The 26,957-nt window shown below is 39.4% G+C and overlaps 2 protein-coding genes across 4 annotated transcripts; one reads left to right on the top strand and one right to left on the bottom strand.

Moving 5' to 3' along the window:
- Positions 1 to 3,643: 3,643 nt before the first annotated feature.
- Positions 3,644 to 4,711, bottom strand: neurod4 (neuronal differentiation 4). The gene has a single exon (XM_062427559.1). It carries the CDS (start codon positions 4,709 to 4,711, stop codon positions 3,644 to 3,646), a length of 1,068 nt encoding a protein of 355 aa, XP_062283543.1.
- A 9,804-nt stretch (positions 4,712 to 14,515) lies between these two features.
- Positions 14,516 to 23,882, top strand: zgc:153867 (uncharacterized protein LOC337226 homolog). Of its 3 annotated transcripts, XM_062426688.1 has the most exons (7): positions 17,866 to 17,926; positions 18,340 to 18,367; positions 20,941 to 21,084; positions 21,249 to 21,422; positions 21,705 to 21,782; positions 22,212 to 22,246; positions 23,267 to 23,882. In XM_062426688.1, the coding sequence occupies exons 1-6, from the start codon at positions 17,924 to 17,926 to the stop codon at positions 22,238 to 22,240; spliced, it is 456 nt and encodes a 151-aa protein (XP_062282672.1). In that variant the 5' UTR covers positions 17,866 to 17,923; the 3' UTR covers positions 22,241 to 22,246; positions 23,267 to 23,882. The 3 variants fall into 3 exon arrangements, with proteins under 3 accessions (XP_062282671.1, XP_062282670.1, XP_062282672.1); XM_062426687.1 differs by lacking the exons at positions 17,866 to 17,926; positions 18,340 to 18,367; positions 22,212 to 22,246 and adding exons at positions 14,516 to 14,692; positions 18,576 to 18,603; XM_062426686.1 differs by lacking the exons at positions 17,866 to 17,926; positions 22,212 to 22,246 and adding an exon at positions 14,516 to 14,692.
- Positions 23,883 to 26,957: the final 3,075 nt, after the last annotated feature.

Here is a 26,957-nt window from a genome sequence, read left to right as displayed (position 1 = left end):
CTGATTAAAGCCTTCCAGCCTCCTATGGCCCCATTAATACAATCTTAATCACAATGCTTTATCCCTCAATCTAGCTCCTATGGATCAGGACCTTTTCATTTTAGTGGGAGCCACTCTTGTTTGGACAGTGGATTAAGTGCAGTGCACACTGAAACTAAAATATAAGCACAAAGAGCAAGAGGGAAAGAGAGATCAAGCCTCATACTGCACTTCAAAAATTCTGTTAGTTAACATTTATATATATTCATATATTTTACTGTTTTTGTTGGGGATGTCATCTATATGTTAAAATTAATTTAATTAAAAGTTAGTATTTTATGTTGTTATTAGGGCTTATGGTGTTTGTATATATAACGTATAAAAATAAAAACCACAACGAGCACAAAAGTTTGGGACTCAAGAGTTGGAGTGCAGCTACATAGATTCTCTGTGAGCTGATATCTGACATGATGTCACTCTCCCAGGGGACTGAGCCACAGGTCGTGGTCTGCTGCCTGCCGCCTTGGCCAAGATGGCATTACAGAGCATGTGTTGCCTTCTCGTTAAGATACCCTCATGCCCTTATCAGAGATTAGAACCACTGTATACACTTCATCTGTGTTTGCCACCTGTACTTTTTTGTAGTACACATTAAGGTATTTTACAGAATCATTAATCATTTTTAACATTTTCTTGTTTGCATCATTAAATATAAATTGAATACAAAAAACTGGACATAAAATGTATTTTAAAATTCATGTAACCATCAAACTACATTTCCACCAATATGCCCCGATCCCCCAAAACTGTTACGCATCTCTGTGTTTTGTAATCTTGTATCCAAAGTTAATTTACGTGGATTATTTCTATATCCACCCACTCATGTATTTGGACTCAGGAGGATAATCCACGTACCCTGCCCCCCACCATTTTTGCTGTAACAAAACAGCAAAGACACAAAGAGGGTGTTCACCAGCTAACTCTGCCAATAATTTCTCACAGGCCAAATGTCTGCCTGTGTTTAAAGCTATGTTTCACTCCTATGCCAAGACTGACACGCAGGAGCAGAGAGGACAAACTTTTGAATGAGAAGCAAGGACCTCAGTCACCTTTTCTGCCCTCTCCCTCTCTTTTTTACCTCTCGACACACTGATTCCCCTCTCCCTCTCTCATCCCTCTCGCATGCTCTCACTCTCTTTTTTCTCTCTCCCCAAATTGGCCCAGCTGTCCATCAGCCCCCCGCAGTTCCCCCAGCTGTCTGCCCCCCCTAAACGAGAGACCCCACAACAATACAGGTCACAGGTCAAGAGAAAGAACAGGCTGTGTTCACAATGGACCAGTGGCGCCCAGTAAAACAATCATTCCCTTTTTCTCCTCCAGCTTTTCTCCACTGTTGCCAGGACTGGAAAAGACAAACCTTTGGAGAGGTAACTGAAGAGGAGGGGAGTTCTCTTGGACAACAGCCTCCGAGGCACCTTCCCTCTTTAGGCAATCTTTACGATTGCCTAAAGAATCACAATGATAAACACACTCATACACACCAGCTCTTGCTCTCACCACTCAATGTTTGCACTCTGCCACCCTGCTCATTGTTAATTTCAAGAGCCATCATCATGTCCTTCAACACGATCATTAAAGTCAAAACTAAGACTTTTAGAGTTAGTTGAATGATATAAATGTGTTAGGAAGATGGTAAGTATATACTGAGACAATTTGGAATAATAGTATATTTTGTGGAAATTTCAAATGTAAAAAAGGCTTTATAGTATGTATAATGGTAACATTGAAAAAGACATATCCATTAATATTTAACATCCATATTCATATGCTTTGTCTTTGACCAGAAGTCTGGAGCTTTTATGTCTTTTAGTTACTGTGGATGTATTCTTTGAAAATGAGTTCTTGCCCTACAGTGTTTTGGCATGAGCTTGATGGGAAAATGGGACATGTGGGAGAAAAAGCGAATGCTAGAGACTCAGAAAAGCCTCTGTGACACATTCACCTGTTCTCCAGAGCTGTTTTCCCAGGCCCACAACAGCCTCCCGCCTGACCTGATAGAAACCCCGGAGCAAGCCTATGAATGACATCACACACACACACACACACACGCACACACACACACACACACACACACACACACACACACACACACACACACACACACACACACATACACACACACACACACACACACACACACACACACACACACACACACACACACACACACATCCTGCAACAGATCTCTTTTACCCAGCCATAAAGTATGCCTTTATTCCAGCATGTTAGTCTTGTACATTATCGTTGCTTCTAAGATCAGTGTGTCTATGTTAGCTATTGTGAAATAAAACACAGAGCCATAAGGTTTGAAGCATACATTTTCTGTCTGTGATTTCTTTTTTAAGTTTCTTATTTTTGAGTTTTTGTTATGGCATTGACGACACTATCAAATAATGAGTTCCTATCATTTAACCACCTGCCTTCATGCCATTTAGGTACTTATATATATAAGTACATATATAAAGTTCCTTTATAACTTGTTGGAAATCTGCACTTAGCCTTACTGTGAATTTGGCTAAACAGTTTAAACTGACTGCATTGATTCACTGGTTAATAATAGTTACTTAATTTCCTTATAAGAATTTGTAGCATAATTACAGAAAACAATCAAAATTATGTATATGACCCATTGTACCATAAGTCGCATCTGGGGACTGCCAGCAAAAGCAGGAAAAAGTCCATCTTAGCATACTAAATACTTGATGATATGAAAACGCAGATGCAAGTCTATTTTAATGGGAACCTCACTATATTGTTAGAATTCAACTAGTGTCCAAATTAACTGGTGTATTGTGGGTATACTGTAAATATCTCCCTTGATTTGAAATGTATTGACAGGATGACAGAATAAAAGAAGAAAACTCATGGCAAGCATTGTTACTATGGAAATAGTATATAATATAAGAATATTTAATCAATTAAGTGCGAAACAGCAAAATATTTACAAGAGTACAGTATGACAAAACTTGTGACACCAAATGAACAAGTACCTGAAAGACCTAAAATAAATTATTTAAATACAGTACAGCTGCCAGGACTGACAACAAACCAAGAAGACAGTGAAACAAAAACTGTGTTGAGAAAATATTTTTTTAAAAAGGAAAAGACGTTATCAAAATAAATATTAAATACAGATATAAATATATGCATTGCTTTTCTTATGGCAAGACGGACACTGGCAGTAGGCCTCAGTTGGATTGGATGACTTTTTGATAAATTTTTGTTGATATGCAGACTTGCAAATCATGTTCTCATGCTTTTGTTCAAACCACTTTGAACATCCATGTGATGCTCAAGCATGGATATTTGATTTGGTAAACTATTCTTTACCTCCGCTCTGTAACAACTGAGTGGACAATTTATTCAGACATAATTATAATCCAAAGAACATATAATCACAACAAAAACAAATAAATAAAATATAAAATACAAATTATGGGTGTGTGCTTGTATCAGGTAGATCGAGTTGAGGTGATGAGAGTCTCTCTGAGTAGTCATCTCTCACAGTACTAGACAACATAAATGCAAACCATTGTGTCTATACAGTCAGTACCATGACTGTGGTTTTACAGCAGTTTATTCAGGGGCCATTCTTCTCCCGCTTTCAGATGCTGCCCATCTGAGAGGAGACCAGGTGAGAGGGAGTGAAGGGGTCAAAGGCCACATCCAGGGGCAGCTCATAGCGTGATGCCTGAAAGAGTGGGTGGCCCTGAGGCCCCCCTGTTAGGCCGCCAGGCGTGGAGGTGGCATAATGGTGGGACGAGAGGTAGTGGGCATGGTGGCCTGGGTGGGTTGTGTAGTTCCTCTCTGACTCATGGGGAGAATGCTCCTGCTTCAGGGCAAAGTTGCCACTGATACTGAGGGGGGGAGTGAGGGGACCATCGTATGGTGGGGTGCCGCTGCTGCACTCGTTAGGGGAGGGGTTGTCATAGGCTGACCCCTTGAATCCCTTCATATGGAGGAGATGGGATGCCTCCAGGGAGCCATAAGGGGGGCTAGGAAGGCCTGGGGATGGGTAGCTGAGGGGATGGCCACCCTGAGCCCCTACGCCCCCCAATACTGGGCCTCCACACTTGTCCTCCAGCTTGTTGAGTATCATCGAAGAGGGTCCCAGCTGCAGGCAGCCAGCCACTAGGTTACTGGTGGGCTGAGACAGACCTTTACACAGCATCTCTACAAAGCCATGGCTTTCTGTGGACTGGCCACTCTCAAGCACTTCTGACAGAGCCCAGATGTAGTTGTGGGCCAGCCGCAGAGTCTCAATTTTTGACAGCTTTTGTGTCTTGGAGTAGCAGGGCATCACTCTGCGCAGACTTTCCAAGGCATCGTTCAGCCCGTGCATGCGTGAGCGTTCTCTGGCGTTGGCCTTCATCCGCCGGGCACGAAACCTCTCCTGTCTAGCTTTGGTCATCTTCTTCTTCTTAGGGCCTCTCCTTTTGGGAGCATTTTCTCCATTTAGTCCAATCTCCTCCTCATCATCCTCTTCCTCTTCCTCATCTATATCCTCACTGCCCAAGTCTGTGCAGGAGTGAATCCCTGCATTCAGGCCATGGTGTCCCATCATCTCCGGGCTTTCCTCTCCATCCTGGGAGCTACCATCCTCCTCCAGCCAGCCGAGGGAGCTCACCAGCTCACTGACATCTCCATTCTTTCCAAATGGTTTGGTCATCATTTTGATCTGATGAGTAACAGCACAAAACATTTGTCAATCAACAAACATAACCACCAGTGCTTAATATCTGTAAATGTAGTTACATAAAGCTGCTCCCTAATATTGATATTATATTTTTAATTTTGTGATTGATTAGGAACAGGAACTGGAACAAGTCCCTGGAATCTGGTGACTGGCAATTCATGTGCTATGAAATAAAGAATGAGTGCTCTCATTTCAGCACTAGAGAGTGGACAGCTCTCTCATCTTGAAGACCTGGTACAGTCTTGATACATGCCAAAGCTATTTAGAAGAAGCAGCCCTATTATTATTTGAAAGGTATTATATTGTGATATTCTGATATAAAGCAAAATAATACTGTTTTTAAAAATGAGGTGGCTGAATGATCCCCTGCTGTTATGCTGTGGTCGCTACAGAGACGCTGTCAATCTGGGACACGACGGGATTTACTTAGCATATAATGCTCAAAGATTAAATAGGCAACATAGAAATCAACAAACATGTGGACACATACTATTTATAACGTTACAAAAGAGTGAATTTCTCTGTTTTTCTTTTATTAAATCTTTTACAACTTGCAGAATATAGGCACAAAGTACAGCCTAAACATTATAACGAAATTAAGGCAATACCTCATAAATAAAATGTGTGAACCTTGGGCAGATAATTTGCTATTGTTTTGGGGGGAAAGTGTCCTACATAATTACAGTGCATTAATGCGTAAAAGTGGGACAGATTAATATAATTTATGAATTCAGGATTTTAGGCACGCGATTGTTTCTGAGCATAATAAGGCTACAGGAAAAAATACATGACTTTTATTTCAGTTTATTAAAAAACGACCATGAACTTTATTAATCAGCTTTAGTTGTTTTTTGTCTGATACCTGGAAAACAACACATGTGCACCTAAAAGTGTATGTTATTAGGCCTAATTTGTTTCACTGATACCCAAAGTTGTATTTGTGATCTCTTTTTTGGAATATCACTAAACATTTTACAACCCCCAGACCAAAAATTAAAAAAATAAAATTAATAAAACGTTAACTCACATGTTTGGATTCACTGCTTGCTCTGCGAAAAATTACAAAAAAATCTGGCTAATTCAAAAAGATAAGCAACTGAGTTATTAATCCAGAGTCGCTGCGTTTCTGCAAGTGTCCAAAACTCCTCCGCTCTTCAGATAGCCATTTGTGCGCATGGAACTTTCATCTCCAAATGGCAAGTTGGGGCTGATATTTTTGCCTTTAGCCGGGTGGGGCCCCTCCCTCCTGCGACCCACCCACGACCAACCCATTCAGACGCGCGAGGCTGTCTCGTGTCCAGAAGTGTCACCCAACAAATGTGTGAGGCAAAGAGAGAGCGCGCGCCCGGGTGCACGCGTGGTGAATGCTTCACTTGTTAATCGGGAGGTTCTGGGTGACAGTCGGACGAGTCAGTACATATCTTGGAACACTTAAAAACCACAGTGCACGCAGCCGCGTAAATTGGAAAATTCCTAAATATGGTTATCACAAATGATGGTGAGAACACTTGGTATAGGTATAAGGAGTAGCCTATATCTACTGTTACATCGTACAGACATATACAATATATCCACATTAATGAGACTTGGTTTTCATCACCCACAGATTCTCCTCTCTACACTGCACAAAACACCCTCTTGCTTGGAGCTGTAGATTTTACACCTGCCAAAACATTTAGGCCACACACTTGCACAGTTTATTCTTCACAATCGTTGTGCCAAGCCCTGCTGGCTTTACTACTTTACTCTTTTACAAATCTTTAAGATATTCTGTTTTGGTTAGTTATGGTCACAATTTGCTATTGCTGACAGTAGAGAGGAGGGCCAGGATTTTTGACCACCTAAAAATCTGATTGGTCGCCTGTCGCAATCTTTGCGTTGCGGTCAAATCAGGCACAAATTAAATCTTGCATGTCCCCTTATTTGTTTCTCTTAAAAGCTGCATTGTGTTGTGTCTCCTATTCATCTTCACGCGTGGACGTGTTGGAAAAAACAAAAATTTCAGTGTTCTGTTTTATTGTCGTGTATTGTCGTTAACTATATTAATCGATTGTCTAACTCTTCATTAGTCGGTTGGATTAGACATTTTCCACTTAATTAAACACAGTGTAGACCTGCTCTTCGCCGAGTAAAGAGACGCTCTTCCATGTGTGACTATGTAAGTGATTTTGACAGCTTGGTGTGCTGAGAGCAGGTGTAGCCTATGCGTTATTTGCCCAGTCGTTGAATTGTTTTCTTCCATTTTTAGCGTCATATACTGTTCCAAAGGACTGTCTTATTATTGAATCAATTGGTACAATTATGAATAGACGGGTAGGTTAAAATCCTACCAAGGCAATGAAAACCTACAAATATAGCCTAGTAAATGCCGTAGGAGTGATGTAGGCTAGGGATTTACTGTGTTCAGTTCTTTCTCTTTTTATTAGTTTTTGGGGTTTTTTTGGTTGTGAGTTTTTGTTTTGTTTTGTTTTTTTGTTGTTTTTGGTTAGTTTGTTTTTTGTTGTTGTTACTGTTTTTGTATGATAAAGGTTCGCCGCGTTATTAATAACACAAGACTTGAATTCAACTCAACAGAGCCCCTGGGAGAAATGATTATATGGCCTTTATTGTATTTAAACTTATTGCAGATCAGTATTGAGCATTTTCCCCGGTTATGACCACAAATGCCTCGGCATAATAAACGCGCGCCAGTCCTCGTGCGTGGCGAGCCGCCGCGCAGTGGGGGTCTATTGTCATCACTGGCCATTGACAGCCAGGGTCTGGCGACTCGCACGTGCCCCCGCATTGATCCCATTGAGCAGGCGAATGCGCACAGCTGTGCTCGAGACGAGAGAGACTGAACTTTGCCAACTGCACTGTGGGCTCATCGTGTCTACAAGTGTGCGATATAGGCTACTTCCAAGTCTGGAAAAATAAGACATGGTCACGTGGCTAATCGGCAACATCGCGTAAAAACGGGCACTTATCCAACGATTTATTGAACAACAGAACCGAACAGATGGCTGGATATAGGAAGCGTTGGGGGTGGGGCATCTGTTGCTTGGGTGCTCACGCGTCACTCGCTTGGCCAAGATGATGTCTCGTGCTGAAACAGCGTTTATCCACCTCGCTAACGGCCCTAATCACTCTTGGTCATTGCACCGGCCACAATGGCATGCGGACAGAGAGGAAGCGGAGCCCTATGCTTTATTTGTGTGTGTGTGTGTGTGTGTGTGTGTGTGTGTGTGTGTGTGTGTGTGTGTGTGTGTGTGTGTGTGTGTGTGTGTGTGTGTGTGTTGGCCCATGTGAACCAGACATTGCATGTGTACAGCAATAACTGTAGACTAATGTGATGTGCCCAAAACTCCCCAGGTACATGCACTAATACCCCCCCCCCCCCCCCCCCCCCCCCCCCCCAATACACACGCACATACAGTGCCCTTCAGTCCCATGAGTGAGCTTGGCCTCCACCACACCTGCAGCCTGCATAGGGAATTGGAGCCTTGCAGTCTCCTCGAATCCCCAATCAGTTTCCCAAATGCCTGAGTGACTAACGGAAAGGGAATTGCGTCCTGTTCCCATTTAAGCAGTAACATAGATAGCCAACCTTCTGGAAGAGGTCATGGTGAGCACATCTGATCTGCACCAACTTTTGATGAGTTTGCACTATGTTAACCTGGGTATTTGGGGAAAAAATCTAAGAAATTTAGTTCTTTACTGACTTCATTTGTACCTAAGATGTTTAACCCTTTATCGGGCAAATAACTATATTTGGTAACTTCGGTAAGCATCCAAAATAGCCTCCCAATGCCTCTCTGTGAGGTTGTAGAACCATGTGGATTTTTTTTAACATATAGACATTTTGGAAAATGTTTCTAGACCGGTGAGGAACCATATATGGTAACTTCACTGACCTTGATTTGCAACATAAAAATGAAAAATTTTGAAAAAAAAAAGTAATGTTATATCCCCCAATAACTCTCTAGGGTTGACATTTTGAGTTTCCCAATAACTCTCTAGGGTTGACATTTTGAGTTTCCAAGTATTTCAATGAGTGCTCTATAAAGGGTTAAAGTTTAGAAAAACATTTTGCTTTTAGTGTTTATTATAAGAAGTTGAATGTGTACCATAATGGATAAAAAGACATTGTGCTGGAGCTGTTCAAAACATTTTATTTTTTTTTAATATTTGACCAAAAAAGTACCAGTCTTGTTTTATCTATTTAAGTTCTGTTGTTTCTATTAATGGAGATAACCCCCTTCCTTACAAAAAACACTGCCACAAGTGAGTTGTCTCTCGTTCATGTCCCCTGGGACACAGAGTGGAATGGGAGGGATTCGTGCGCTGTGCTGACAGATGGGTCCTTGTTCCTGTCTTTTTCTTCATCTCTATCTCCCTCTCCCTCTTTTGCTAAATCACAGACACACTCACACACACCAAGACTGCACGAATACAATAGGAATTAAAGCTCTACACACATGCTCTCTGCACCGCTCCTGAAAGCTGAGCCCCTTGTAGTAATCATAAAAGATGGAGGGAGCGTGGATTTGCGAGAGGTGCTGGCGTGCTAAGGGGTGGGGGTGATGTGGCACAGAGTAGGCTGCAGGGTGAAGAAATTGTAGGCCTATTGTTATCCAGCTAAAATTAAAAGTTGGGTAATGTGAAATTCTTTTTTTTTAATTTTAGGTTTATCTGTAGCATTTTTTGAAATTTTTCAGAGTTTCTAGAGCAACTCTTTCCTGTGCATATACACATTTTCTGACTGTTTTCAAGCTGTCTGAATTTTATCTCTAAGCTTTACAATCATTTGTGTGTGTTAGTGTTTAGAAGTCCCAGGGCTCGGTTCTCTCCATTTGCTGCTCACTGAGGCTGAATAGGGTTACATAGCAGACTTTCCTGAGGGAGAAACTGACAGGCCTACTGACTCTGCTGCATACAGGGGATTGTTAATGATCTAACACACACATACACACAACATGGTGAATCCTGGACTTTTAAGCTCACTTAAGTCTCTTGCTAAAAATGGATTGGTTCATTTTTTAATGTATCCTCAAGATTTTTTTTAAACAACATTGTTAAAGAGGACAATGTATGTTAGTCAAAATCATTTCAAAGTTTAACATAAAGCCAAAAATATTTTCTTCATACACTGCAGGACAGTGTAGCATGTTTTCTCTATGTGTTAATAAAACTATATGACACATGAAGAAGTTTTCACCCACAGCCCATGCATACATTGTACTTCTGCACATCAACACACATGTAGACTCAAAAAAGGCATGCATGTGAACCCTGCAGACAAGTGGACTGTTATCTTGATCTGCTTGTGTAGGTAATATAATAACATGTTGACCTCACACCAGCACATAAAAACTTTCTGGAAAATGGGATTCCATATCCATAAAACTATGGTGTCAACAACGTAGAGTCTCCCAAATCACAAAGCGAGTTTTGATAAGATCTTGCAGCATTTCATTCAGGCAATATGAGCAGATTGTTTGCAGCTTATTCCTCTTCCTTTGGGCTAATGGATTTGGAAAACATTCCTATCCGGCAAAAATGTAGCTACAGAATGGGAATCAGGCCTGGGGGCAATTCTCACTAAGTGGGGAGAGAGCCATTAAACAAAGGTGCCTGTGGTTTCATATTCAGGATACTTTACAACCTCCGTCCCAGGACATCAACAGTGTTTTTGGGTGTGCTGTTAGAGGGGGCAGAAGAGGGGGAGGAGGATCCATCTGCCATGCTGCCGGTCCTCAGGGATATGGGCATATCCCAGGGGTGTTTTGGAGAGAGAGGGGCTGAAAGGATTACACCCAACCACTAATCAACGACGGTAATCTGTGGGCCCCCATACAAAATCCCCTCCGATCCAAACAACAATTTGGGACAGAAGATAAAACCTCAGTGTACGGGGACATCTTACTGATGTTCAACAACCTGGCCAACCAAGGACAAATACAGGTGATATTTTAATTGGAAGTATCAACTTTGGAGGTGTGATTGGCAAAGAGCCATAGTGTCTCTGTGATCAGGTGCAAGTGTCCCACAAGTGGCCTAGTCTGATTTCCAGTGTGACCATTATGCAAATAAAGCAACGAGACAAGCCTGCAACATAAATTACGGATAACGGATAAAAGCACTTTTCTAATGAAATCAGATTGCAATAGGTTTTTCTTGTAGTATATTTTAGCATATACAGTATAACCTAAATTACAAAGTATTTCTACATTTACATGGTCCACTTTAAAAAATATATTTTCATTTCTGCATGAGTCAAAATGTTTGTTCATTTGTATGTGTTTTAAAGATGAACTTCTAAAAGCGGATTTCATGCTGTCAGAAGGTGAGTCCTGCAGAGTAGTTTTTCCTGAGCCTTATCCAAAGACTTTGTCACAGCAGGACTCGACACAAGGTGCAGCTGCTGAGCTGTTGTACTGGCAGATCTTTCCATCCGGTGAAAGAATAGCAGGGAATCAAGTTGCCACTAGTTTCATGGTCCCTTGTCAGTATGGTTTTTGATGTCTGGGGCCTGGGTGGGGTCTGAATCTGGGTTTAAAGCTCCACTGGACTATAGAAGAAGCTGCCTAATGATGGTGCCAGTCCTCCAGGGCATAGGGAACTGGAGCATCCTGGCCTGCATCTCCGCTACCTCCTGCAGTATGCCCATTGGCTAGGCAGCCTCTAAGCTCCCTATCCCTATAGCCTCATTGTTTAGTGGGCCCAGCACTGTCAATATTAAGCCTGGCTAATGTGATCTAGAGGCAGCTGGAGCAGCGATTATTACCATGACACAGCCGATTGAGGGGTGTAATATCATTAAAAATAAATAAGGTGGTTTGGAGATTTGCTGTAGCAGGGGGGACTTTGAATGGCATGAGGTGGGAGACTTGCCATAATTTCATTAGTCAGTTGGGGAACCTCAGAGGATATGTTGAAACATTTCCTTTAAGTTGGAGTAATTGAATCTGCTTTCACAACTCTGCAAACAAACTGAAAGAAAGGGAAATTATTATGGTAATTTCTTTTTCAAATCAATTTCAGAAATGTTAAGAATTATGCAGACACCAGAATATCATAATAGGATAATATTTCAATTTACTAATTACAGCAGATAGCCTACTGAAGGTAATCTATTTGAAAGCAGACATAAAGGATATTCCTGTTGTTATTATTAGCCTCTTGTGGTGGATTATTGTTGCAAATGATGAGGAAAACGTGAGGCACTGCTAATCTTCTTAAAATGTTTGACACTGATCTGTCTGCTCGGCAGACTCATCAGCAATCAGCTGGCTGTAGTGAATAAGCCGCTGACAGGATATATTAACATTTCAAAAAACAAAATAACAATACAAAATAAACCTACTCTATATTTTATATAATTATTTTCCTGTTAATTTAATAGGCCTAACGGACTTCATCGATGTAACTTTGTTGTGAGGTCTTTTCCCCCTCATTTTGCATGTTCGATCCGCTGTTAAAGGGCCAGAAGTGCCGTTGGTCTCGCAGCAAGGGTCTTATGTCGCTATTGTTTTGAGGCTCGAGGCACATAAATGGTGATTTCAAGGCCCATTGAGCGCGCGATGGATTGTGCCCAAAATCCGCTGACGAGTGGACACCATTGATTATTGAGGAGCTGGTGGAGTGACGCCAGAAGTTGTAAATCTGTCCATCTTAACATGCCACCTTTAAGTCCCCCATTTATCGATAGATAGATAGATAGATAGATAGATAGATGGTTTTTTTTATTGTTTATTTATTCAGCCTATATGCCTATTTTGTCTATCAGAAATGTGGTGTTGATTTACAGGGTCTATGTGTTGTATCAAAACTTGCTACTTGAGATAGATTCAATTAACTGGCATGGATCTTTTTTACTGAGTTGCAGCCAGTGGCATTATGGGGTCGTATATAGGCTATTCCTGTTGTATACTAATGACACCTAGTGGTACTATGTTAAACTACAATGTTGCTTTACCCGTTACAGTAACCCTATGAAAGTTGTTTGTAAAATGTATTAAACATTGTAATAAAAAGTATTAAAGTATATACCCTGAATGAGCCTTGTTTGTGTGTTAAATATGTTTTTTGATTCTATATATTTATTATATATTTATATATACAATTATATTTCTTTGTAAACAGCATTTCAGTCTTGTAGCTGGTTGAGGTAGGGATTATATATATTTAGACACTATTTAATATTTAACCTCCATCCTACCAACATATCTAACATATGAGGACTACTAACGCGAATAACAAACTACTGTAAGAAACAACATAGATACATTTATTTCAAAACGTATTTCTTTTCAAAACATTATTTGATATGTAAGTAATGTCATCTGAAAAAAAAATCAGGTTAATAATATTTTAGTAAATGTACAGTTCATTTGCATATTGTGTAAAAATTTAAGGTTGTAGACAAAGCACGAGGAAATATGTCTGCAGCATCTGTTTTTTGTCTCCATCAAAATGGCGAACATGAACTCAATAAATAGTCCCATATTCTATGGTGCTGTTGACTGGGGTCACCCTAATACATTGGCATTTTTTAAAAGCACTAATCAAACAGAAACAGAAAATAATAATATAAAGTCATAGAACACACTGATTAACAAATTCTTCAAAAACTGGAATGATAAAATAAAGCACCTCTGAGATATGACAAAAAGTATTCCTCTGGGATATGTGTATACCCCTATAGGGTTATCATAGCAGGTTTCAATTTGCAGAGTAATTACACAAAGTAACTACAGATGACAAAAACAAAAATATAATAATTCCCTCTGAAATGTAGAGAAGTAAATATAAAGCAAAAAACTCAGCTGTGGTAATTTTCAAACCATTTTTATGTCATTACAACCTAAATGACATATTTGCTCATATTTTGGTCAAAATATTCAACAGTAATGGTAACCAATGTAATGTGGCAAACATCTATTATGAGTAAACATCGCTGCACACAGAATTCACGTGTGTATGCATTGTTAAGACGATGGGCCACTTGTGCAGGTGAAAGTGTGTAAATTGTGTGTAAATCTTTCATTCAGTCTTCAGCCTTTACAGCAACATATTTTGCAGTTTGAGTTTCGCTCAAATCATAGTGAAATGTCCCATATCTTAGTCTAATATCTCTCTTTTTGGGGGGCATGTAGCATTTGTGCCAGTTACTCTACTGGAAACAGGAAGAGTAGAATCTCTGGAGAGCAGATACATCAACTAAAATAGAACAACCTATTATTAGCTACATGGTGGTTTATTAATGAGAAACGGTATCTGTTCATATTATATATACTATATACCATACCTCTTATAACACCTTTACACAAAAATTAAAAAGAATGATGTTAGGGTAGGACCTGTGTATTATATTAAGCTTGACACAGAAACCCTTCTCGTTGCTCCTTCAATCCCACGTGTGTGTACACACACACACACACACACACACACACACACACACACACACACACACACACACACACACACACACACACACACACACACACACACATTTCTGACCCAATAAAAGCATGTGCTTGGTGTCATACCACTGAGCCTTTATTCTACGCTAAGGATTTCATCTCCACTCCTCCTACACTTTGCTTCACAAATTCGCACACATGCTCTTCCATACATCCACCTCTGATCAGCCATCATCCAGTCCCTGAGCATCATCAGCATCATCAACCTGAAGATATACACAACTGACACACTTTACCTCATAGCTTGGTATCTCCTCTCAGCAGCCAAACCAGCAGCTGTTGCAGAAACCAGCAGCTGATGCAGAGATCTGAGACTATGGCTCCTAAAAGAGAACCTTCCATTAAGAAGTCTCCTTCACCAGTGTCCCAACCCAGACTGGGTCCCCCTTTCCCCTGCCTCCCTGCAGCTCCGGCAGCTCCAAAACCAGCTCCAGAGCAGAAGCCTAGAATGCTGCGTCCTTCAGATTCACCATTTGACCCCAGTACTTTGGAGGTGAGTGGAGAAACTGCGGAATACTTTTTGTGCCAAAGCTAATGTGCGGCATTCATATGTACAGTATAGTTATATCGATCAATTTTATTTCATGCCTAATATAGTGTTCAATAATGTTATCCAACAAAGTAAACCTATGAAAAAACAGTCATATGTTGTCAGATGTCAATTAACAAATCAGTTGCTTATCATTTGTAGCTTATTTTATTCCGAAGCTAACTAGACAGTCAAAGCTGTCAGCATCAATGAGAGTGAATCTAAGCTAAGAAAAAATGGGGCACTGAGAGTGAGGCTGTCAGTCAGCCGGTGGCCTCCTTAGGAGAAAGAGGCTGTTCCGAGTAAATCAGAGTATATGTGCTATGTCTTTCATAAGGCAGGACAATCCATCAAATTGATAGTACCCCCCCTTATGACACACACAGTTGTTACAAGAAGTAATATAACCTAAAACTATAAATAAAATAATACATTTAAGTCAAGTAGATTAAAAATGTAATTCTTTTTCTGTGTCATTTTACAAAACTACAAATCAAGTGCAAAGAGAGTAGACCTCTTGATATTTCTGTACTGATGATAGCTTGTATGATACATTACAGATTAGCATATCAGAGGGACAGACAGTGTTAAATGGTCATCACTGGCATATCATAGATATTTTGGCAAAGGTTAGCTGCTAAATCACAACAGAGCAGCTAATTGCTATATGTACCTCTCTATATATAAATTACAGCATGTGTAAAGCATTAAGTAAAGATCTTTAGGCAATTAATAAGTTGTGTCATTATTTCATAGCTTGTTCACATGGAAATTATTCACTTGATTACTTACAACATTAAAATATCAACCAATATTAGCTATTGGAATATCGGTATATTTTACATTTACTAAACTATTACAGCAATCGAACATGAGTCCCATTTCTTTGACCCCTTGAAAGACAGGAAATTACCGTAAATCCAGTGTATAAGAGGCAATATTTTTTCATTGAAAAGTGGGGTGCGTCTTATTCACCGCTGTGTCCTATTCACCAGTAAAATACAGAGAAAGGTTGGATCTAGATATGATTATAGGTATATAAAGGGCCGTCCACACTAAGAACAATCACTATAACTATAAAAATAATGATGTGAGCGTCCACATTTATGAACTATAACATCCTATAAACAGCAGTACTTAAGCACGCGCTGCGCACTCCAGCTGTGTCGGGAGCTAATGAAAATAGATAGACTACTGATGATCCGTTAATGATGTTGTACGGAAAATGATTGTGTGTTGATCAGAAGTATTTCAGACATTATTGCTGTGATGTTTCAGTATTTACAGACCAAACTGATGTTGAAGCGCGATGTGCAAAAGTGTGACTCGGGTGCAGTAGTCTATTTGCGCACAGTGACAGCTCTGATGAAGAGTTTTTGGGACTCGAGTGAGCGTACACGTACACACTGTATTAAATATGTAACGTTACTGTGTTCTTTTAAAAGGTTTAATTTAAAATCAGCCTAACCCAAACCCAGTCTGGCTTAATAGGTCCAGTTCAGTTAAGCATATCATTACCGGACCATTAACCATTAACCCGACACACAGGAACAGATCAATCACACATAATAAAGATGTGATCTCAAACTACTGATGCCCACATTAGACTTTGAACCAATGTGCTTTAGCTTTGTTGATGCTTCAGCTTCGCTGCCATTGTCATATGCTTTGAGCGTTAATTTTTGTGTGCACTGCATGGTTTTATGGGTTGAGACAGTTCCATTTAGCCTGTGAGCATATCTGGGCCATGTTAAGACCCCAAATTCGGTTCACAGCGGGACCAGACACATAACAGGAGGCAAGTGCTCCTGCTGGGCAAAAGCAGCACTTTAAGAAATTTGGCCTCAGTCCATGATATCACTGGCCTTAGAGTAATCCATCATTCCTGCATGGCCAGACACCCGCATCCTTAAACCAAGTATAGTCATTCAGGGCAATTATGCATTGATTTACTAATTTGAGGTCAAAATTTCCAAAGTCAAATACATATCACAAAGGGACAAACAAAACATCTTTAAAATGTGTCTTAATCTGCAGCTTTAATGTACGTATGTATGTCCAAAGCCATTTTAGTATGATATTCCCTTTGTATTTTTCATACCATGCTGCAGGGCTAGTAACACAAAGAGTACATTTAGTCCTAAAAAGAACACACTAAAGATACTACTTATTTTGTCTGACCTCATAATTAACTTCAGCTGAACTTTAAAAATGATTTTCCACACAAGACAAGGACTATGGATTTTGTTTCCCATCTCTTACACTGGAGTTGAACTAAGCAGGACAGGAGTAATAAACACAGCCAGTCAGCCACCAATAACTCCTTCAATGTACATATGAGCATGTGCGTATTGTCCTATAAACAGACATAGTCTTGAGAAAAGTGTCATCTAATCTGTGTAGTTTCATCAACATGAGCAACCTTTAGGCCTTCTCGCCTTTTATTTCTGCCATATTTATTTTATGTACATATCAACCGATTCATAAATAGCAATTTTTTGGAACTTTAAGGCCAGTGTTGGGGAGTAACTAGTTACATGCAACAGCGTTGCATAATTTAACTACAAAATAAATGCAATCTGTTAAAATGTGTAATTAAAACACAGTTACTTATGAAAACATTGATTACTAAAGGAGTTACATCTGAAGCAGACCTTTAAGATTTTGCTCAGGAGGGTTTTTTCCTAATTTTTTGATATTTAACATGTTACTGAATACATAAATTGCTGTTTTTAATTCTTTGAAAACAATATTTTTTTATATTTTGTACATAAATCATGACATGGGCTTCTTTGGAGCACACGTGGGCTTAATGGTAACACTTACATTAACAGTTGAAAACATTCTTTATAGATAATCAAAAGGTAATCAAATGTAATAAGTTACATTACTATGATTAAGTAATTGAACTAGTTACATTACGTATTACATTTCAAATAGGCTAACTAGTAATTTGTAACCTATTGCATTTCCAAAGTAACCTTCCTAACCCTGTTTAAGGCATATAACTCATGTTTGCAAAGCACAGAGCATACCCGCATCTTTGTTTCTATATATGGAGTGTGTGGCTGTTCAGAGCCCTCCTCTGGTGACGTCATGACGCACAGCCGTCAGGGTTTTCTCGCTCTGCCCGTCAACGCCGTCACACATTCTTCGGTTTGCCGACGCCTCGGACACACCTCAGCCGACACAGCCATGGTGGGTTTTTTCGTTCCGCTCGACATAACTAACATTAGACGCAGTTCTTTTGTAGTAAGCTAATAATGTTATGCTTTCAAGAAAAAACTATCTTCAGAGATGTTGTGTTTTTCGTTTGTATATGTGGATTTGACTCCCTGGTCGCTAGCGGAAGTGCAACTTTTGAGAAGCTAGCTAACGGTAGCTAAAGTTTATAATCACACAATAAGACAATTTACGTCACCAGAGTATTCGCTTGTAAATGCATTATTGTGTAATGTGCTACACGTAGGGGATATGTGGTTATAGTAAAGTTAAATCTAACGAAATGAAAAATGTCTCTGAAAGCCTTTTAAGTTAACCGTAGCTAGTTTTGCACTGCGTAACGTAGCAAAACGAAACACCTTCATTTAGCCTAATTTTTCTTTGAACAGTCTGACTTCTCAGAAGATCAAATCCTCGGTGAGTTTTATGTTGTTATATTTTTCAGACCCTAATTTGCTTTGCATGCTTTCATTCTTGCTTGGTTCAGATGGCACTTTGCCCTGTGTCTGCACTATCACCCTGCTCTATGCCCGCTTCCTCTCATAGTAGTACTGGTTTTAGGTTTTTCTTCTTTATTTCCATACTGTTTCATCACTTTCCACTTGCAACTGCTTGTCCTTTCCAGATTGAATTTAACCTGGAACAGATTCATGGTAAGTCAGTGTAAAGATGGTCGTCTGAGCACAAAAATGATCGTTATCGCGGAGTGTTTAGGGTGTGATCTGCATGTTGGTTTTTGGATAAACCAAATCTGTTTTAGATGTGAATGAGGCGCTTTGCACTGTTGTTTGGTTTGTCAAAATCAGTCACATTTTGCACATAACGTTATAATACTTACTGGCTTTGACTGTGTGTTGCAGTGTTTTTGTATGTGGTCAATCATGCATTAACAGTACATATAAAGTCAAACATAGCTAAAGATCATATCTGTATGTGTAAGTCTTGTTCTGTTGAACAGCAGTCATTCCTGGTTATGTGAGATTGCCACAAACTTTGCCTGTTATCTTCCAAGCGGCTCATCTCCACTACTTTGCCCTTTTTTGGTGCTGGATCCAGTGGTGGATGGTTTTTGTCCTAGGGCTGGTTTGTTTAATCACCGTTGACATAATAGGCTATGGCTACTCTCACTCTCCTCCTACTTGCCTCCACTCCTCTAATACCAAATATGGTGCTAGGGAAAAGTGTTCTCATGCCAGAAGGGAAGAGGCGCATTCCTCAGAACAGGAAAAACTCCACAACAGTCCCTGAGCTTTTTTTGGGGAATGGCTTGTTCCATAACATTAGGAACAGTCTGTGTAATCCAAATCCATGTATCCCTGATTGCTAGATCTTAGCGTAGCTTTTTATTTGACTCTTGAGATAACTAGAATGCCTGTTGTTAGATTAAAGCTAACTTAATCAACCCTGTGATCAGTGACAAGATTGCGTCATTGCTGACAGTTGATAAAGCCTAAGTAATCCAATTTTAACAACAACAACATTAGTGCTGAGCACTTTTTTAAATGTTACAGACAGCAAAGGTGCCTCACAACCTTATTGACTTTTCAACAGCACTGTAAAACAGCAGTAGAGGTCTATCCAGTAAAGTAATAACTATAACAGTGTTGCCGTTTTTTGGACGTGATTGACTGAATTTCTTTAATTGTGCACAACTTTATGCTGTAATTCGTATAAACTAGTTGAGTAATTACATCTGTGTTTTTGCAACCATGGGTCATATAAAATATGAACACAGACTGTGTTTAGAATACTTTATAATCCAAGTTTGAAGTACAGGATTTTACTGTAATAGTTAGTGAATTTGGTTTCTTTAAATAAGTCAATTCAATTTATTTAAAAACCGAAAACAGAGAGAGAGAAATACAATCAAATGAAAATGCAGGCATAGCTAGCTATCATGATCAAGGGGAAAGTTATAGTGTAGAATAAAATAAATAAAACTGGGATTTAAATCCTAAAAATACAACAGCATTGCATAGAGATAAAATAATTAATAGAGAAAATACATCAATAAAATAAATAGTGTGACCAGGTCTTAGTATGGATTTTATAAAATATCAATTTAGGTGGAGGCTGTAATGAGCAGCAAACTCTTAACAGTGTAGGGCCAGCAATGGAAAAGCTGGTGCCTGTCCATGCAGTGCTTTAAAACAAGTAAAATAATATTAAAGTCAATTTTAATGTAGTGCTTGTTGAGAGTTTTGTTCAATTTAATTTTTTGTTCTTTCATGAATTTATAATGTAATTCAGACATATCTAATGTTTTAGATCTTTTATCCATTAGTCATAAACAGCAAAAACAACAGTGCATCTAGTGTCCAGTTGGTTCAACAGTTTCACGTAGCTCTTGCTGTTGTGTAGTGAAAATGTCATGGGCTGACCAGATGACTTACACGAATGTACTTGCTGAATTGGGGAAGTTGGAGGGTGTTTGCAATGTCATCCAGCAGAGTACAGAGAAAGCTATTTTTAGTGGTTGCACCATACTCTACCATGCGGATGTAAATAATTAGATATTATTTAAAGTAATTGCAGATATAAGTTATTAAATGTCAGTTCTGTGTGTTTGAACAAAGCTTGTCTGCACAACATCAGTGTGAAGTTACCCATAGAGAAGTGTACAGTGTCAATCAATGCATTATTGATATACAGGTAGACTGGCAGGAATTATCTTTCATAGATTGACATATGAAACTGAGGTAGGCTTGTCAGTGTAGCTGTGTGCTCTGCCTGCTCACGTTAAAAGTAGGCCTATTAGTAGAAAAGCAGATCATTTATAAGTTCAGTACCTTTTCATAATCTGTGCTTTCTCTAGTCTGCTTGTTCTCTTTTTCTTCACAATCTGTCTGGATGCTTTTCTGCTTTTGTCTTTTTTTCACTTGCCTTGCTGTCTCCATATCATCCCTCCATACATGCCTGCTCATCTCTAAATTTCTTCAATGATTCATATCCCTACTCTAATTTGCGGTGTGTGTGTGTTTATCCTGCAGAGTTTAAGGAGGCATTCCTGCTGTTCGACAGGACAGGAGATGGGAAGATCAGCTTCAGTCAGTGTGGGGATGTCATGCGGGCCCTGGGACAGAACCCTGTTAATGCTGAGGTGCTTAAGGTCCTGGGCAACCCCAAGGCTGAGGGTGAGGGAGAAAAAAATATATTTACTGGGAGTTGAATATCTTTAATGTAAATCATGAGGATGTTTGGAGGTTTTTCTTGTCTCAGAACTCTAATATCTCAGCTGTTATGTGCTGAGAGAATCAGATTTGCCTTTATTAATTCTGTTTTGCTCTTGTTTTTGCAGAGATGAATACCAAGATGCTAGACTTTGAGCAGTTCCTGCCCATGTTCCAGGCCATTGCTAAGAATAAAGATCAGGGCTCCATGGAGGATTTTGTGGAGGGACTTCGTGTCTTTGACAAGGAGGGCAACGGCACAGTAATGGGAGCAGAGCTACGTCACGTCCTCACCACGCTAGGCAAGTTATAATTATATAATACTCTCATAGATATCTGGCACTTTTTACTTCCAGGAAAACTAGGAAAGTGTAATCCCCAGAATATAATCAGAGCAAAATGAATTGAATTGACTGTAATAAGAAAGTACATGACATCAAAAGTAGATTCATTGTTTGTAAATTAATTTTGCATTGAATAATTATGTGTAAATTTATTGGGATTATTTACATTTCTCATTTTAAAAAAGCATGTTAAATTTGCTCACATTATATACATAAATGTTTCATACATTCCATTTTCAGGTGAGAAAATGACAGAGGAGGAAGTGGAGACGCTCTTGGCGGGACACGAAGATGCAAACGGCTGCATCAATTATGAAGGTGAGCGTGTAAGAATTTAACAGTACCAAGATGGTAGGCTTGCCATAGTTGAGCTGATGGTGTATGGATATGCTGTTTCCATGAATCTGAATATTATTCTATGTAACCATTCTACCCAGTTTTGGCAAAATGATAATGAAACCCTTGTCATGCTTGACACCCAATGTTGATGTGAAATATTGGTAACTTGAGGGGAAACAATAATTAGTTTCTGTTAATGTTGCAAATGTTCAGTTTTATGTAAATCCTAGTTATCAAAAGGTAATACTCAGCTGAAAGTGACTACAGTAATGCTTGATTTAGTCCTAAGGAACAGGTGGGTGTCTATTCATGTTAGTGTCCTCCGCCTCTAAGTCGTTAATTGACTGCTTTAAGAGGCCATGTATAATGTCAACTGCTGACACCGTGTTCACTGTTCTTCTTCCACAGCATTTGTCCGCCACATCATGTCAGGCTGAGGGCCGGTACGGGCATTGGGTATACCATGAGATGGCACCTTCAGGCTTTCCTGCACTTTAACTGTTAAATAATCCACTCTCATTAGGCCTTCCTAACACTAATAAGCAGTAGTTGTGCTCCTCATATTGGCAAATGGCAACAATGAGCTGTTGCGAATGCCTGTGGGAAAGCCTGGTGGTCCCTCTCATCTTTAGTCCTGAGATTTTGACCCATGTGTAGCCTCCTGCTGTTCTGTCTATCCCTCCTGCAGCCCTCTGTCTTGGCCCTTGGCTGCAGCATGCCCCTCTGCATGTGTCTGGGATTCCCCTCAAGTTTATAAGGGGATATGGTGGACACACAGGGAAGTGACTGGTCTCATTCAGGGAAAGACTGGTGGCCACTGTCGAGTCATTTCAGCTAAAGGGTGTGGAGATCACAAGGCAGCTCTTCCAATCTCATTTGCATGTCATTGGTACAATATAAAAGGGTTTTTCTCAGTTGGTGTTAGAGGTGCGGCTTTGCTCACAGATAATTGATAACCAGTTTATTACCTTGTAGACATGTTTTAGAGTATTGCCACCATCTTTGGGAGAGTGGACCAGTCCCTTTTTCTACTAACCAGAGAATTGCAATGAGTTGCTCTTGTGCTGATTGTTTTCTCCTCTGTACTGACGGAAGCTGAAGTTGTAGCTGGCCGCTCTCTGACTCCCCTTTTTCTCTGCTTCTCAACTAGAGGAAAGCATACAGCGAGGATGGCTTTTCTAACCAGCTCTTCTTGGATCATAGACATGGCCAAAATGCTTTGGCTGAATAGGAGATAGAGATGATTACCTCACCTCTTTCTCTCAGTACCCTCTTCAACCCTTCTTTCCTCTGGGTGATCAGAATATGGGGGATCTGCCTCCAAATGCAGCATCTCCCATCTAGCATCCCCAAAGCTGGATGAGGAGAGGAGCCTCAGCTCCACATGCTGTAGTTGGAGTAGGTCTCTGCCATAATCTATTCTACGTGTCTGACATTTGTCTCTCTCTCATCTCTCCTTACAGAACTGGTCAGGATGGTCATGAACGGGTGAAGACGAAGAACATCCCAGTTTTTTTTTTACGCCGTCACATGTACCCTCTTTTTGCAGTTAGCCTTCTACAGTCCCCCTCCAGCCTTTTCCATGGATTTGTTTTCCTCATTTAATTTAAAAAGTGCCTTTACATTCCCCAAAAAAGACAGTGTATGACCCTGGTTATTGTTGCCAGGTCTGCTCACACATATGACCAACTTGTATGCATTCAGGAGTCTTTGTGCTTGCATTGTTTGCAATAACATTCCAAAATGCAGCACCTAATACTTCTTAAATTTGGATAATGATATATTGTAACTATTGCTACTAGTGTGTCAGTATTAGATGGGAAATTAAAATATATATATATATATATATATATATATATATATATATATATATATATGCATCGTAACTGTCAGCGACTTACTGTATCATTGGCTAAGACTTGTTTAGGCTGAGGAACATTTTCCTCTGATATCACGGTAAACCAGTATATTCAAAGCCATACTATCATGAGGTAGAAAGGAACATTTCAAATGGGTTCCCATGTTTTAATTCACCCTACTTTTGTTGCTGCATTTAAATAAATGTCTTTCCTGAAAACATTTTGGTTGTTGTGAGAGAATTTGTTTGATTCAATAGAATAAGGGGAAAGATTTGTGACTGCCTCATCTTAATAGCCTTTGCTATAAGTGATGTTTGTACAATTTTTCCACTGACACAAGAGGGCAGTGTTGTTTCAGGAATCTGCTGTGTTACAAGGAAGGCATTGTCACAATATTAAGTGTAAAATACATGAGAATATCTCGATTAGCTCTTTTTGCATTCTTGGTACAAATGAAGGAACTCAAATTAATCAGTACAGGTTTTAAAGCCCATAGACTATTATTATTAGAATGTGACCATTATGTTTTTTTTTCCTGTTGGTTGCAAATGTTTTGGGGCATTATAAATTTCAGGAAAAAAATATTTACATATGTTTTACAGTTTTTATGACAATGCTGTACATTTATAAAAAACAGATTTGGTGACAAAGCACCAGGATATGAGAAGGAGAAGGCTGTCTTGTGGCTTCCCGACCTTTTCTTCATTTTCCTCACAAGCAGCCACAACTATTTCCCCTCATTAGGCACCACAGCTATGGGAGTGTGGAGCTTATGTATGTGTGTGTGTGTGTGTGTGTGGGGTAAGGTTCAGGAGGGTGTCATAGTCCACCTCTGAATAGGTTGTCCACTAATTACTCGGTGTGTGTGTGAATGTGTGTGGTCGATGGAAGTCAAGGCTATTGATTATTTTAATCCTCCTATTTGTGAGTCTGTGATCCTCGTGGCTCTGCATTCGACAGGGGAATCACTAATGGGCCTCAGCGCAGCCAGTCTCAGACCTCTCCCCGTCCAATTAACTTTCAACTGGAATCTGCCAGAGGAGAGAGCCGGGGGCTGGGCCAAGGCATGGTACGGCTACATGCCTCTCTCCACTCGGAAGAAACAGATACACCAAAGCCTCAAAGTCCAGACTGCCATCAGCTCTCTAGTCTAATTACACACTTCCCCTTTTGCCAATAATCTAGGAGGTATTTAAGATGTATTCTCTTTAACATGGAGATGATGCCCCTTTATCCTGGTTTAGTAACTGATTAAGTGGCAATATTGAATATTACGGTCCCTTAAGTAAACCTGGAATTAAGTGTTTAGAAAACAATACAAAGTGTGGGAATATTCATCTGCAGTCTTATATATCATGTTATTTGTAAGCATATTTAGGTACAATTTTTTTATTTTGTCTCTGTACAATTATAATATTTATTTACACCCAGTTTTAATCTCAGTCATTTCATGCCATTTTTAATATAAAGTACAGTTTAGGTCAATCATAAATCTTACAGCTGAAAATGTATCACACAAATATTTACTACTTACTACATTTTGTACTTACTACAAATATTTTAATCTACTTAAAAGTAGCAAAAACACATCCATCCAGAATTCTAATTATCTTTATTCTTAAAGTTGGAGGGGAAATAGTGTATTGGATGATTCTGATTACAAGGACAAAGAAACTGAATAATTGTTTTGGTTTAGAGCTGAAGTGATTAGTCAGTGGAAAATTTATGGAACAATTAAAATAACTGATTAATCCTCTTCAGTAATTTTTTAAGCAAAAATGCCAAAAATTCCCTGGTCCCAGTTACTCAAATGTTAGGATTTGCTGCTTTGCTTATATGATATTAAATTGAGTATCTTTGAGTCTTGGACTGTTGTTCTGACAAAACAAAGCATTTGTCTTGTCACCTTAGGATACTTTGTCATTTTAGACCAAATGATTAGTTAATCTATCAAGAAAGCAATAGGCATATTACAAAAATATTAATAAATAAGTAGTTGCACCTCTAGTTCATCAACGTCAATCAACAATATAGTGTAATTAAATTGGGCTTTTTAGGTTATTTACCATAGCAATGGAAACGTACTGTATGTATTTAGCATGACTTTGATGAAATCTTCCTGGGAATATCAATGAATTTAAAGATATCAATTAATTGATTTTATTAAATGAAATGTCACCTATTCCCTAGCTGGACTTTTTGTTATTGGTGTGCTGTGCAACAAATGATCCCGGTCCAAACCCCTGATAAGCAATGTCCATTCAATTCACTGAACACTGAGCCAATTTGGTTTGTTTGTAGAATTGATCATGATATAGTTGCATTTAAAAAGTATACATTGGCTAGATTTTTGTGGATCCTGGGTGTATCATAAGCTGAGATCAATATAGCAGTATTAATGTTTGTGTCTTAGGCAGTGTCTTAAGATATATTGGAAATCCATGTTGTAGCTGGCTGTGTTCAGCCACTGCCCGCCTGCCTGTTTCGATCTCCATTGTAAGTCCACACAGGCATGTCATATATCCAATTCTCCACAGTCAGTCCATGTGGTCACTCCAAATAAAACTGAACAAGGGTCTGCATGTGTTTATGACTGTCAAATATACGCCTTTATTCAGCCATGACCTTCATCCGACCAAAACAACAAGTGACAACGCAGACACGGTAGGTATAGATATTTTAATAGCAATTGTCTACTCAATGTATTCAACATACCAGATAGCCCATCCCAAGATAACTGTTTATACATATCATGATTCTTTGACAGGGCCTCTCAAAAATAAAGTAAAGTAAAGTAGTAGGTATGGCAGTGTAATTACAGTAGTATGTCTGTAATGTATAGTACAACATTTAATGTAAGTAAAACACTGCAGCTGTCACTTCTTCACTGCCTCAGTATCTTACAGTATCTATATATCCACGCATACATGCTGACATACCCATCCACCCATACACACACACACACACACACACACACACACAGTATTGTCAATAATGCACTTCTCAATTAAAACTTCATCACACACAAGTGCCATCCATAACATGTGTTGCAATGTGTTGCCTTGTAGTAATATGTTGTGTGTGTTATCTTGCCATGATATCCTGTGGCATGGTAGGAACAGGAAAAGAGGGTCAAACATCTGTGTTTATTCAGATGGCCTTATTTTAATCAGAAATGGTGTCCCACAAGTGAATCACAACAGGGATTTAATTCACTCCAGCTGGGGTAATTCACTTTGAAGCATAAGAGGAAATGTTATACAAAGACAAGTTCCAAAATATATGAAGGTCATTT

The sequence above is a fragment of the Scomber scombrus genome, chromosome 10 (genome assembly GCF_963691925.1).
Source record: "Scomber scombrus chromosome 10, fScoSco1.1, whole genome shotgun sequence".
Classification (NCBI taxonomy): Eukaryota; Metazoa; Chordata; class Actinopteri; order Scombriformes; family Scombridae; genus Scomber; species Scomber scombrus.
Note: the sequence above shows the minus strand (reverse complement) of the source record. Positions and strands in the feature narration are given on the sequence as shown.